Here is a 14,643-nt window from a genome sequence, read left to right as displayed (position 1 = left end):
ACCAAATGATACCGGAGAAACTGACGGAAGCCAAGCACAGAGAGATGGACACAGGTTTCTTCAGGAAGGAAGAGATTCTTTATTGGATCACCGATCGGGACTCAGAGGGACTAGCGTCACCAAAATACAGCAAAGTCTGAGTACTGAATACATAGAGTACATTCCTTATATAGCACTGTAGCTCCTCCCACAATTAACTACACCCACACATACCCTTAACCTATTTAATAAATAGAGTCTAAACTCATCCATCCGGTCTAACCACGTGGCTCATCTGATACAAAGGAGAGGGACGCGTAATTCCAGTTCTTACATTCCTGCACCTGGTCAGTACAGTGATAACAGTATCTTAGCTACGTGTAATTAACTAACTGATACTACAAACACATATACATACATATGCCTTGTGGCAATCTTAGCCTGCTAAACTTGTATTTTACTGGAATTACATCACAGAATGACCCGGCTTTTGTGTCTTTGCAGGGGAAAATCAAGCGTTTCAACATGGGGCCATAGTCTAAAGGCAGCAGGTGGGCAACCAGGCTCCTCCAATGCACAGTGGCGAGATTGGTCTTGTCACACCTAACCAAGCCACAACTATTACCTATCTCCCAAATGGTGCCCAGTGATTGGAAATTCACTGATAGCTCTAACCTCAGATGACAACTTCAAACTCTTTGGAGGGGAGAGTGCTCAAATAGATTCCGGGAAACAAACAGCATTTCTAGCAATTGAGAGCTGGACTTTAGCTATACTTACTGAGCACTAACTTACACCAAGTGGAAAAACTGGTCTGAAATGAACAATTGCAGAGTGGAAAAATGCAAGAAATGAGGGCAATGAAAACAAAGACAGATAAATAGACTTTCTTAGAAAAAACTAAAATCATGAACTATATCCATAAGCCATATTAATCAATGGTGACTGCTCCACTTTTACAATTTTGCCCCAGAATTATCGTTTATAATTCCACGCGTCACAATATTAACTATTCATTGACTTTGTTCAGCGTTTAATAGGTCGCACATCTGTACACACACACACACACACACACTCTCAGCAAATCATCACCTGGCATCACAACGCCAGAAAATGTTTGGTAAATTCACAGTTTGGCAGTAAGTGTTTCCCATCGAGAGAACAGTCACACACTTATTTGTAGAACCAGGTAAATGTTTGTGAATATCTATAAACATTGATTATTAAATACACCAAAATGGTTATTCTAAGGATTCTGGATGGATCTCATTATATTGGAAGAATTTGCTCTATAAAAATACTTTAGTATTTTACTTCTGTTAAGGAGAGCATGTAGCATTTCTTGAAGTTAATTTTCTCGCAGATAAATAAACCAAAATATATCATTTTTACTTTGCACCACTGAGATTTAGTTTTATAATTATAGTACAGCAATTTTACTTTTTTATCTTTATTTGCTTAAATTTGTAAGTGGTTGGCTGAAGAACCAAGAGGAAGTTATTTTAGTAATTTGCTTTTCTTTTCCAGCACCTGAATGTGCTTTCTTATGCCAACATAACCTAAGTAACCATTCAGTGCGGGCAGCTAGCGAGGCTGGGGAAATCCAGCAGGAAGGTAATCTGAGAATATTAAAAAAACAGGTATGTAAGACCTTACAGAGCAGGACACCAGGGAGTTAATTCAACCACATCTTAAGTAAAAATCTCAGTTACGGACTAGTTATTTAAAAAAACAAAAAACATTGCGTGTTAAATGCAGATCATTCTTACAGATACACGGAAAGGACAGCCGCTGGCATAATGATGTATGCTGGTAATGCCCAGAGAAAGTTTGGCACCCCATGTCAATGTTACGTGAGAGCAGGGGGTGCACATACGTCCCTCAGACCCCTAAAGCAGTTAATCTTGCTGAAGTGCTGTGTGTGTGAAGAGTGTTCTCTTTTTCATTTTATAAAGTGTGAAGATTTCAATAGAAATTTTCACTTTTATAAAATCAGCCTAGTAACACCCCCACTGGTTGTAACTCATAACCTGATGAAGGAAAAACATATTCCTGGTTAGGTTAGCTCAGTGGAGCTATACTCAAGAGGCAGCAATTGCGCAGAGCACCTGCCTTGCGAAAAAGTCTCATTGAGCTGCATTGGAAAGTCTGTGATTGGATAGTCACAGAATCTCTGGGTGGGGTTAGAGGGGGAGGGCTTGGAAAGGCTGCAGACAAGAGATCTGCAGCTTTTATAAACGTTTTTTTAAATAACCTTAATTAAATAATGAACCACAATGAAAAAAATACATAATAAAATGTAAAAAAAAATAAAATCATTGAGTATATCTACTAAACAGTGATTTAAAAAGTGATTTGATCTGTGGAGTATCCCTCTAATGTGGACACTGAATGCTGTGGATCGCCACTCAGGATGTCCCCTAACTCCTATTGATAATCTGCCTGTCTGAGAGTTATGGGCCGTGGAGTAGGAGAATGAGAAGAATCACAAAATGAAATGCGGTAACGCTGTGTTGAAGATGAATTTGCTACAAATTATTTAATTGGTTCCGCTGACATTAGCAGACAATAAGTCTATTTGTTTATTCCGGAGTTTCTGGATACTTCGATCCAGGTTTGTTAAATAGGGTCAATTTCATTGAAAGTCTTTAACAGGAACAAAGAAAGTAAAAATTCAGGTTTTTTATTTATATTCCCTGAACCCCGAGGGCATTACGGAAACATGACTCCAAACAGGTTTTCAATTTATATTCTGTAGTTAAGATTCTGTACAGTAAGGGGAAATATGTATTAAACCCTATACTTGGCTGCCATCTACTGGACAACTTAGATTATTGCACATGACAGCAGGATTAGCAATTAAACCCATTTTCTATAAGTTATTCAGAAAAACAAACTGCATGTTTCATAGAAAAGATTTGCACTACATGCTATGACATCTATATAGAACAACACTGCTCGGGTAGGGGCTGAATAATTAGGTTAGAGGAAAGAGACAAGGAGAGAGAGAGAGAGATGATGACAGTGCATTAAAGGGTGACTCCAAGCTCTAGGACGATTTCTGCTTTTAAAAGTATTTAATCCCTGCACATACAGAAATGTTGGCAATGTTGTGTCTGGATCCAGGTGCACCTCCGCACATGTGACATTTGCAGCCCAGAACTGAATAATGTTAATTCTGTGCAAACGTTATGTCAGTAGGAAGGAGCCCGTATATCTGCTCCTTCCCAGCCCTCCCTACATTCACAATTATTTTTTTTTTTTTTCTTCATTTTTTCAGTCTCCACCATCTGTCCCCACCCTTTCCACCCCACATTCCCTTCCATCCACGTCTCAGAGTGTGCGCATGGACGCCGAGCATGTGAGATCAGTCTCTTTTGAGTAGTATTTGACTGGAGATAAAAACATAATGAAAAGGGGGTTGAGATAACCCTTTAATTGGAGAGAGTAGGCACTATAACCATTGCAGCCAATTTCAGTGGTTATTATCAAAACATTATAGAAGCTGAGAAGTGGTTATGGTGCTTAGAATGCCATGATTCTAACAGGTACTAACCAGGAAAATATTGATGTCCTCTGACTTCTGTCTGGTTTTGCGTCCACAGAATCTCCAACTTCTCCCTCATCAAATTCATCTCCCTTTACAGGGGATTCGGGCACCAAAGCGTCCTGTGGCTCTGCCATCTAGGAAACATGGGAAATCAGGTCACAACACAAATAAAACAAACATACAAATGCAATGCTATTAAATGGCCAAGACATACAGCTAGTGTAATGTATGGATAGCCCCGCTATGGAAGAGGGTCTGCTGTGCACCAACTAGAAGAGATGCTTGTCTGGATCTTGTCATAACTAATAATGTCGACTAATTTTCAAAACATTCAAGTTAGAGAGCACTATTATTGGAGATGAACTCAAAATGCTAAATTACATGGGCTGCCCAAAACAGTTAACAGTTGTCGCAGTATACAATCCTTATTGAATAGTCTAACACAGCTGGCGCTCCTGTTGGGGAGGTTTTAAAATTGTTCCACGACCGTATCTGTTCCTCGTTATACATCAACTAGGTCTAACACATTCAAGCATATAGTAACATAGTAGTTCGTATTTAATTTGCATTCAACTCAGATTACAGTTATCCAATAAACCCCTTGTCTTGCCTTGGTTTCCATGCTATGTCGAAGATTGCAGTGTGTTTGGCGGATAAAAGACATTTTTTCATATACGTAATATTGCTTAAGTTTATCTAGTAGTTGTGACACGGGTGGGCATGTAGGCTGTTTCCAGTACATAGCTATCTGGTTCCTAGCCGCTAGTATAGAGAGCAGGAATGGTTGCCTGTGTGTGGCCTGTATGGTCTTGGGTAGTTTCAAGAATAGACCAGATTGTATCTCTAAGCGAGGTAGGTCTGGGTCCACTGCTCGGAATAGATCATTTACTGCGGACCACAGTGGTTGTAGGTCTTTACAGCCCCACCATATGTGGGTCATGTGACCTTCTGTTCCCCTGCATCTCCAGCAGTAACTGGATACTGTGGGGTATATTTTGTGTAATCTGCTAGGTGTTAAGTACCAGCGGTAGATCAATTTTTTGTGTGCTTCTACATGTGAGTGACATTGAGTCTGTCCCTTTAGAGCTGTAAGGGAATTGGTCCATTCTGCTTCGGACCATATTACCCCTGTTTCAGTTGCCCATTGTGCCATATAGGAGGGCATACCACTGCTTTTAAAGGAACACTTCACTACCCATATTGGAAAAAAAATAAAAAATCACTGTTTATTAGATACACCCTGTAGCAGGGCTCAGGCGGAGTACCTTAATTGTAGTTTTCTTATTCCAGGAGAAAAAAATAAGTGATTGTAGCTCCGCACAGACACTAGATGACACAGTGCTGGGGACAAGAACTGACTTTATTGCAGCTGTGCAGAGGTATTTATATCCACAGAGGTTCATTTGAATACAATAGAGTAATTAACAGTACATAACATTTCCCCATCAAGTCTACTTCCCATAATTCATCATGTCCTGCCCAAGATAGTAGTGGTGGGGGGAGTGGTTCCTCCTTATAGCAATGGGCCGCTGCTTGGGAAGCTGGTGGTGAAACCGGTCAAAACAGTGGGGTTAGATTTCTGTTAATTATGGTCTTCCCCACCCCTTTTCAAATATGTTATTGGGTTATAAGTTGCTGTATGTTGTCTGCTATGATTTGACGGTTTGTATTTTTATGCAATAATTATATGGGCTAGTCCCGGGAAAAATAAAGTTTTGGAAGTCAGTTCCTTTTGGAACTTGTGTCCTGTGCGGATTTGTAGGTATCCCAGTGACAAAGTCTTCAGACCTGTTTGCAGGATCCCTCTAGCCCTGGGATAAGGCAAGAGAGCTAGGCCTGAGAGCCGCAAGTGTAATTTTAAATACAAGAGCTATTACATTGCAGGCTGATGTGGATACCTGCCTGGAAGAAGAGCTGCAGTGCAAGAGGCAGAGGGCACCATACCTGCCTGGAAGCAGGGTTGCAGTGTATGAGGCAGAAGGGACGATAACTGCCTCAAAGGAGAGCTGCAGCCTGGTTGGGTGGAAAAGCTCCAGAAGAACCCCAGTCAAGCTTCAGCAACTTGGGCTGAAGGGTTCCAGGGCCCCTGCAACAACTAGAAAGCGGACTGGGCAGAGGTACTCAGTCGGAGTACAGGAGCTCCATCGCTCTCTGCATCAGGGACAGTTTGACAAGCCTTGGCAGCATGCCCTGAATGCTTTCCAGCAAGAATGATGACCCAGTCTGCCAGGTCGATGTCATGGAGGGCTCACTGCCTCTCAAAGTCCTACAGGTACGCATCAATATCCCCCTTCCAACTCCACAAAGGACTTGAATGTAATATAATCAATTTTCTTTTGCAGAAGGGATACTGGGGATGCTGGTGCAACTCCCCCTAGCTGCTTCATCCCTGCCATCTGGATCTGTTGGGCTCTGTCCACTAAGCCACTAAGAAGGTGTTCACCTCTGCCATGGCGCACTGGACCATCTCTGCTGACGGGTTGTGGCCATAGTAGGCCAGCCGCATCTTCATCTCTCTGTGGAACTCATGCTGTTTGGAGGACGAGTTGGAGGATGCGCTACTGGCTTTATCCCCCTCTATCAGTTTAGCTATTAGGGTAGCCTTTGACTTGTGGGTTGCTATCCTTCCTCAATCTTCCAGCAATTCCTTCAAAGTGCTGTGCTTAAGCCGCAAGTAAGTAAGCTCCATCCAGTGCTTGATAAAACTATCTGTAAATATGAGAATTGCCAATCCGGATGGAATTTGGTAATTTTTACAGAATTCTGTACATGCATTCAAAATCCTGTGTTTAGTAACTAGACACTGTGTGACGGCAGTCACCATCGTTGGGACCATATGAACTCTGCCCTTCTCTCTGGCAGCTATTATTCAAAGAGGTGGCCTCCATCTTCCCCAGAGTTGCTCCACCTTGGGCTGGGTATATGTGTAACTGGGTTTGCTGTTGGGAGCTATGGAACTGTGGGATTGTGTATGTCTGACACCTCTTGTGGTTTCCCAGATGTCTCTTATGTCTAAGTCACACTGTGCCCATTATAGGTGCAGGGTGTGTATTATGGTTATTTTTGTTAAATGTTTTGTGCACTGTCTTGATTTAGCTCTCTATCAACTAGGTGGGTTTGGCAGTGGAGCCTGTTCAGCACCAACTGTTGGTTGTTAACAATCTTGCAAGCCTGTATAGTGTCACCTGTTGGTTGTGAAGGTCTTGCAACAGGTTTGTGCAGCACCACCTGATGGTTGCAACTGTTATGTGCTCTACCTGAATTGCAAGACTTAGTGATTTGCATATTATGGTTTCTGCAGACAGAGGAATTATTTCCTGTTAGTGATTGTCTTCCCGAACTCTTTATAAATATTTTATTGTGTTATTATAAGTGACTGAATGTTTCTCCATATGGTTTGATTATAAGTCTTGGATTGAGTATGTCACTATAGGTTTAATATAATGCAGATAGGGGATAGTCCTAAGTGAAACTAAATCATTATGTGTTACTTCCACTGGGAACTGTGTTTCTTATCTGGTTTATTTAGGGACCCTAGGAACAGAATGTTCAAACCTGTTGGCTGGCTACACCGGAACATGCTCAGAAAAAACAAGGCCTGAGAGTCACAGGTGCCATTGCAAAGGCTGTAGCTAGGTATAGTTTAGGCAGAGGTGTTGATATCAACCCTGGCAGAGGAACAGGTGTGGAAAAGGCAGAGGAGATGATACCTGCCTGGAAGGAGAATGCTACAGCCTGGTCTGGTGGAAGAGGTCCTGAGAGACCCCAGTCAAGCTTCAGGAACTGTGTGTAAAGCACCCCAGAGTTCATGGTAGCAGAGAGGAAGCTGACCTGACACAGGTACTAACTCAAAGTACGGAAGCTCAGCTACAAGACCCATAAGACAAGACCAAGTGATTTTTAAGCACTGTATCCACTTCAACAAGATAAGGTGTTTATAATGCATAACGGGTCCATAACACTTATGGATTTATAAAAACAGATGATATAGCCAACAGTCCCCAATCTACAATCTAGAATGCCAGTTTGGGAATCCTATAGCAATATTGAAGTATTTCCTCTGAAGTCCCACTAACGGGACAAAAGCGAGAAATTATTAATAATGGTGCTGTGACAGGGAGATCAGTGCTGGGAATTTCACCAGAGAACTCTGTAGCTTGATTGACTGGCTGGAAAACCAAAATGGTGGAACATTGCACCTCATGTCACTAGTGATGCAATGAACATCAATTCCAGCCCATATTCTGGATCGAGTCCCCTTCCCATCCTGGGTTCATACTTCCCTTGTCAGGAGACCAAAAAGGCAATTATTGCCCTAAGATTGTCAGGGTAGGGGCCCAATGGTCACCCATGGTAAGGGTACCATTGTTGCCAACAGGAGGAGCCCATTGTCACCCATCTTTTAACAGTTTACATCTCACTGATGGGCATGGAGATTGCTTCTATGGAGACCAGAAGCGTCTCAGTGGAGCTTTCTTTACCTTCCCTGCTGGACTTGGCTAAGATCTGAGAGTGTCTGACTCTCAGTGGAGGAGCTGGATGCTGTTCAGTGGACCCCAGGTAAGTAAACAGTTTGACTACTTAGATTGGGGCAAGGTACGTGTTGTAGTGGTTATGGTGCTCAGAGTGTTCCTTTGAGAAGTTATAAACTAGAAACAGTAAAATGAAGAAACAAGTAGACCTGGTTCTAAGCTGGATATAGGCTGTAAGAGCCAACCCTTTCTGCATCTGAGCGGTAGGTCATATACAAGGTGCAGGCTTGTCCACAAATTCTTTTTGAGCTGCATTGAATCATTCAAATGCCATCAACCCATGGACTAACAAACCATTCAGGATTGCCTAACGAATCATTTCAATCGTACACAAGGCTCTGTCCTTGGTCCCCTTCTATTTTCTCTTTATACTGCCTCTCTTGGCAAACGTATTACCTCTTTTGGATTTCACTACCACCTGTACGCTGATGACACCCAGCTATCTCTCTCCTCCCCGGACCTCTCCCCTGCCGTCCTGCAACGTGTCACTGCTTGCCTTTCTTCCATCTCTGACTGGATGTCCTCCCGCTTTCTGAAACTCAATCTCTCAAAAACTGAGCTCCTTGTCTTTCCTCCTCCTAATACTGATCCTCATCTTTCGCTCTCCCTCCAAGTATGTGGTACCAACATTAGTTCATCCTTGCAAGCGCGCTGTCTTGGCGTCATACTTGACTCTGGTCTCACCTTTGAGCCTCACATCCAGCATGTTGCCAAATCCTGTAGATTCCACCTTAAAAACATAGCCCGCATCCGCCCCTTTCTTGCACCAGATACTACCAAGGAGCTTGTCCATGCTCTAGTAATTTCCCGCATGGATTATTGTAACCCTCTCCTGATTGGTCTTCCCAATAGCCGTACTGCACCTTTACAGTCCGTAATGAATGCTGCTGCTAGATTGATTTTCCTCTCTAGTCGTTTCTCTCACACCTCACCCCTCTGCCAGTCCTTACATTGGCTTCCTGTATGCTATAGGAGTCAATTCAAGGTACTAACTCACACCTATAAAGCACTGAACAACTCTAGCCCCTCTTATATCTCCTCACAGATCCATAGGTATGTCCCTTCTCGGTCTCTCCGTTCTGCCCGTGACCACCTCCTGTCCGTTGTCCGCACTCGTAACGGCCAACTCGCGCTTGCAGGACTTCTCACGGGCGGCTCCCTTCCTATGGAATAGCCTGCCTACCGCCATCAGACTCTCCCCTAGTCTTGCATCTTTTAAGAAGTGCCTTAAAACCCATCTCTTTAGGAAAGCTTATGGCCTCCAAGACTAACCCTTACCTCACATACCTGTCTCTTGCCCTCTCCTAAAGGGCAGCCCACCTTATTTGATTGTAAATTCCTGTCCTAATGTGTTTTACACCCCACCTCCTATAGAATGTAAGCTCGTTTGAGCAGGGTCCTCTTCAACCTATTGTTCCTGTAAGTTTATTTGTAATTGTCCTATTTATAGTTAAATCCCCCTCTCATAATATTGTAAAGCGCTACGGAATCTGTTGGCGCTATATAAATGGCAATAATAAATAAATAAATAAATACACAGATTAACAAACCAATTAATTCAGGACTGCCTAACCAGGGGCGTATTAGCCTTGAGGCAAACAAGGCATTTGCCTTGGGCGGCATTTTCCAGGGGGCGGCACAAAAAGCCGCCCCCAAATGCCCAAGGCAAATGTCTTGTTAGCCTTGTGGCTAACAAACATGCTGGGCTGCTGGGCGGTCGGGCGGCGCTGGTGGGCGGTTGGCGAGGGAGCACTTCCTCTGAGCTGTCTGCTCAGCTCCGCGCCGCAGAGTGAGGCTGGGAGCCGGAATATGACGTCATATTCCGGCTCCCAGCCTCACTCTGAGGCGCGCGAGGGAGCTGAGCAGACAGCTCAGAGGAAGTGCTCCCTCGCCAGCCGCCCGCCCGCCAGCCAGTGCCGCTCGCCCAGCAGCCACTGGACCACCAGGGAGGAAGAGACACCCCCCCAAAGCATTCCCAAAGGTAAGGAGGCTGGGGGGGTGTTTAAATAAATTTAAAAAATGTGTTAATGTGGGTGAGTGTGTGTGTGTTTCCGTTAGTGTGTGTCCGTTAGTGTGTGTCCGTTAGTGTGAGTGGCCCCGTTAGTGTGAGTGGCCCCGTTAGTGTGAGTGGCCCCGTTAGTGTGAGTGGCCCCGTTAGTGTGAGTGGCCCCGTTAGTGTGAGTGGCCCCGTTAGTGTGAGTGGCCCCGTTAGTGTGAGTGGCCCCGTTAGTGTCTGCTAGTGAGCGAGTGTCTGCTAGTGAGCGAGTGTCTGCTAGTGAGCGAGTGTCTGCTAGTGAGCGAGTGTCTGCTAGTGAGCGTGTCTGCTAGTGAGCGTGTCTGTTAGTGAGCGTGTCTGTTAGTGAGTGTGTCTGTTAGTGAGTAGCACAAAACCAAGATACACCACTGTGCCTAACGAATCATTTCAATCGTTCACAGATTATTGAACCAATTCATTCAGGACTGCCTAACGAATCATTTCAATCGTACACAGATTATCGAACCAATTAATTCAGGACTGCCTAACGAATAATTTCAATCGTACACAGATTAACAAACCAATTAACTCAGGACTGCCTAACGAATCATTTCAATCGTACACAGATTATCAAACCAATTAATTCAGGACTGCCTAACGAATCATTTAAATCGTACACAGATTACCAAACCAATTCATTCAGGACTGCCCAACGAATCATTTCAATCGTACACAGATTAACAAACCAATTAATTCAGGACTGCCTAACGAATCATTTCAATCGTACACAGATTATTGGACCAATTCATTCAGGACTGCCCAACGAATCATTTCAATCGTACACAGATTAAAGAACCAATTCATTCAGGACTGCCTAACGAATCATTTCAATCGTTCACAGATTAACAAACCAACTAATTCAGGACTGCCTAACGAATAATTTCAATCATACACAGATTAACAAACCAATTAATTCAGGACTGCCTAACGAATCATTTCAATCGTACACAGATTAACAAACCAATTCGTTCAGGACTGCCGAACGAATCATTTCAATCGTTCACAGATTAACAAACCAATTCATTCAGGACTGCCTAACGAATCATACATAGATTAACAGACATTTAATTTGTTCAACACAGCTGAGTGGGATTTGTGCACAAGTCTAATGGGAAGAGTTCCTGTGCAGTGTATAGCATTCATATACTGCAGGAGGAATCATTGCATTTTCACTACACCCACCAGCACCCCAGTCCCTCCGCACTCTAGCAAATTCCTAACATTAACCCCTTAAGGACACAACTAAAAGGGATTCATGGCAGAATATTTCCCTCATATGTCTTTAAGGGGACTTACACTGCTGTCCAGTCTGCGCGTAGTGTCAGCGCTGGAGATCACAGGGTTAAACAACGATCTCAGGGTCACACGGACTGTTGGTAGCCTTCACTCACAGCACAAACTTGCTTTCACTTTCCATTTCTCTCTAGTAAATAGGGGGGAAATTTAACTTCCCTAATCTCATGTTTCAGGAAATGAGAGAATTGTACTTTTTTCAAATCCAGCAGAAAATCATAGAACGAGCACACAGACTAATCGGGAATAAAAGATTTGAGAGACCTGTAACACAGAATTCATAAATGAAATGATCTGATAGCTAACTAAAACATAGCAAGAATTCAATCGGATTAGAATGGATTATATATGACAGGTTCACTTTAATTACATCTGGAGGATCAGTCAAACACATTTCTAGAACTAACCAGCATATAATGAGTTAACCAGTGGAGTCACAATGTTACCTTGTGTGTGGAGCTCTGTAACGAGACACAATGTTACCCTGCGTGTGGAGCTCTGTAACTAAACACAATGTTACCCTGTGTGTGTGGAGCTCTGTAACGAGACACAATGTTACCCTGTGTGTGTGGAGCTCTGTAACGAGACACAATGTTACCCTGTGTGTGGAGCTCTGTAATAAGATACAATGTTACCCTGTGTGTGGAGCTCTGTAATAAGATACAATGTTACCCTGTGTGTGGAGCTCTGTAACGAGATACAATGATTTACCCTGTGTGTGGAGCTCTGTAACGAGATACAATGTTACCCTATGTGTGGAGCTCTGTAACGAGACACAATGTTACCCTGTGTGTGGAGCTCTGTAACGAGACACAATGTTACCCTGTGTGTGGAGCTCTGTAATAAGATACAATGTTACCCTGTGTGTGGAGCTCTGTAACGAGATACAATGATTTACCCTGTGTGTGGAGCTCTGTAACGAGATGCAATGTTACCCTGTGTGTGGAGCTCTGTAACGAGACACAATGTCACCGTGTGTGGAGCTCTGTAACGAGATACAATGATTTACCCTGTGTGTGGAGCTCTGTAACGAGATTCAATGATGTACCCTGTGTGTGGAGCTCTGTAACGAGATACAATGATTTACCCTGTGCGTGGAGCTCTGTAATAAGATACAATGTTACCCTGTGCGTGGAGCTCTGTAACGAGATACAATGTTACCCTGTGCATGGAGCTCTGTAACGAGACACAATGTTACCCTGTGTGTGGAGCTCTGTTACGAGATACAATGTTACCCTGTGTGTGGAGCTCTGTAACGAGATACAATGTTACCCTGTGTGTGCAGCTCTGTAATGAGATACAATGTTACCCTGTGTGTGTGAAGCTCTGTAATGAGATACAATGTTACCCTGTGTGTGGAGCTCTGTTATAAGGTACAATGTTACCCTGTGTGTGGAGCTCTGTAACGAGACACAATGTTACCCTGTGTGTGGAGCTCTGTAACGAGACACAATGTTACCCTGTCTGTGGAGCTCTGTAACGAGATACAATGTTACCCTGTCTGTGGAGCTCTGTAACGAGATACAATGTTACCCTGTGTGTGGAGATCTGTAATAAGATACAATGTTACCCTGTGTGTGGAGCTCTGTAATAAGATACAATGTTACCCTGTGTGTGGAGCTCTGTAATAAGATACAATGTTACCCTGTGTGTGGAGCTCTGTAACGAGACACAATGTTACCCTGTGTGTGGAGCTCTGTTACGAGATACAATGTTACCCTGTGTGTGGAGCTCTGTAACGAGATACAATGTTACCCTGTGTGTGGAGCTCTGTAACGAGATACAATGTTACCCTGTGTGTGTGGAGCTCTGTAACGAGATACAATGTTACCCTGTGTGTGTGGAGCTCTGTAATGAGATACAATGTTACCCTGTGTGTGTGGAGCTCTGTAATGAGATACAATGTTACCCTGTGTGTGGAGCTCTGTAACGAGATACAATGTTACCCTGTGTGTGGAGCTCTGTTATAAGGTACAATGTTACCCTGTGTGTGGAGCTCTGTAACGAGACACAATGTTACCCTGTGTGTGGAGCTCTGTAACGAGACACAATGTTACCCTGTCTGTGGAGCTCTGTAACGAGATACAATGTTACCCTGTCTGTGTGTGTGGAGCTCTGTAACGAGATACAATGTTACCCTGTGTGTGGAGCTCTGTAATAAGATACAATGTTACCCTGTGTGTGGAGCTCTGTAATAAGATGCAATGTTACCCTGTGAGTGGAGCTCTGTAATAAGATACAATGTTACCCTGTGTGTGGAGCTCTGTAATAAGATACAATGTTACCCTGTGTGTGGAGCTCTGTAACGAGATACAATGTTACCCTGTGTGTGGAGCTCTGTAACGAGATACAATGTTACCCTGTGTGAGTGGAGCTCTGTAATAAGATGCAATGTTACCCTGTATGTGGAGCTCTGTAATAAGATACAATGTTACCCTGTGTGTGGAGCTCTGTAACGAGATACAATGTTGCCGTGTGTGGAGCTCTGTAATAAGATACAATGTTACCCTGTGTGTGTGGAGCTCTGTAATAAGATACAATGTTACCCTGTGTGTGGAGCTCTGTAACGAGATACAATGTTACCCTGTGTGTGGAGCTCTGTAATAAGATACAATGTTACCCTGTGTGTGGAGCTCTGTAACGAGATACAATGTTACCCTGTGAGTGGAGCTCTGTAATAAGATACAATGTTACCCTGTGTGTGGAGCTCTGTAACGAGATACAATGTTACCCTGTGAGTGGAGCTCTGTAATAAGATACAATGTTACCCTGTGTGTGGAGCTCTGTAACGAGATACAATGTTACCCTGTGTAAGAAGCTCTGTCTCCTGGCTCTGAAGATGTTAAATGAAAAGTTCCATTTGGGATCGCCCGCCCTTTAAGGAAGTACCAGATTGGGTGTCCTCCTGCCTCTTTAAATAACTTTATTTGTCATGTTTCCTGTAACAAACTTACTCTAAGTGTGCTGAGGTTGTGGAACTATTTCTTTGCTAAGTTCCAACAACCCACTAAATAGTGCTAACCTTCCATATACTATTATATAATAAAAATAAAATAAAAGTAATATCTGAAGGCTGGTCAGACTGCATTCTTAGATCATCTTTAAAAGATTAACCTCTCGTCATTCTACAATTCTCCGTTTAGTGAAAAAACATTTTCTGTTTCTATCGAATCAGAGTAGGATTAGAGCTGCATTAGAGCCGGCTGGGAGATATTGAACATTTTAAATAAATAAATAAATAACATTAAGAATGC

The 14,643-nt window shown here is 43.2% G+C and overlaps 1 protein-coding gene across 4 annotated transcripts in view; it reads right to left on the bottom strand.

The window, feature by feature from the left end:
- CASP7 (caspase 7) overlaps positions 1 to 14,276 on the bottom strand; it is an 81,856-nt gene extending 67,580 nt beyond the window's left edge. Inside the window, exons 1-3 of one of the 4 annotated variants that reach the window (XM_063435030.1) lie at positions 14,195 to 14,262; positions 11,393 to 11,519; positions 3,536 to 3,663 (exon numbers count right to left, since the gene is read on the bottom strand). In XM_063435030.1, coding sequence (XP_063291100.1) covers positions 3,536 to 3,663 — 128 coding nt within the window. In that variant the 5' untranslated portion in view covers positions 11,393 to 11,519; positions 14,195 to 14,262. Of the gene's footprint in view, positions 1 to 3,535; positions 3,664 to 11,392; positions 11,520 to 11,987; positions 12,007 to 14,194 lie in introns of those variants that run through there. The other 3 variants (XM_063435031.1, XM_063435033.1, XM_063435032.1) reach the window with 3 other exon arrangements.
- Positions 14,277 to 14,643: the final 367 nt, after the last annotated feature.

The sequence above is a fragment of the Pelobates fuscus genome, chromosome 10, assembly GCF_036172605.1.
Source record: "Pelobates fuscus isolate aPelFus1 chromosome 10, aPelFus1.pri, whole genome shotgun sequence".
In the NCBI taxonomy this organism is placed as follows: Eukaryota; Metazoa; Chordata; class Amphibia; order Anura; family Pelobatidae; genus Pelobates; species Pelobates fuscus.
This window is presented reverse-complemented; position numbering and strand designations above follow the sequence as displayed.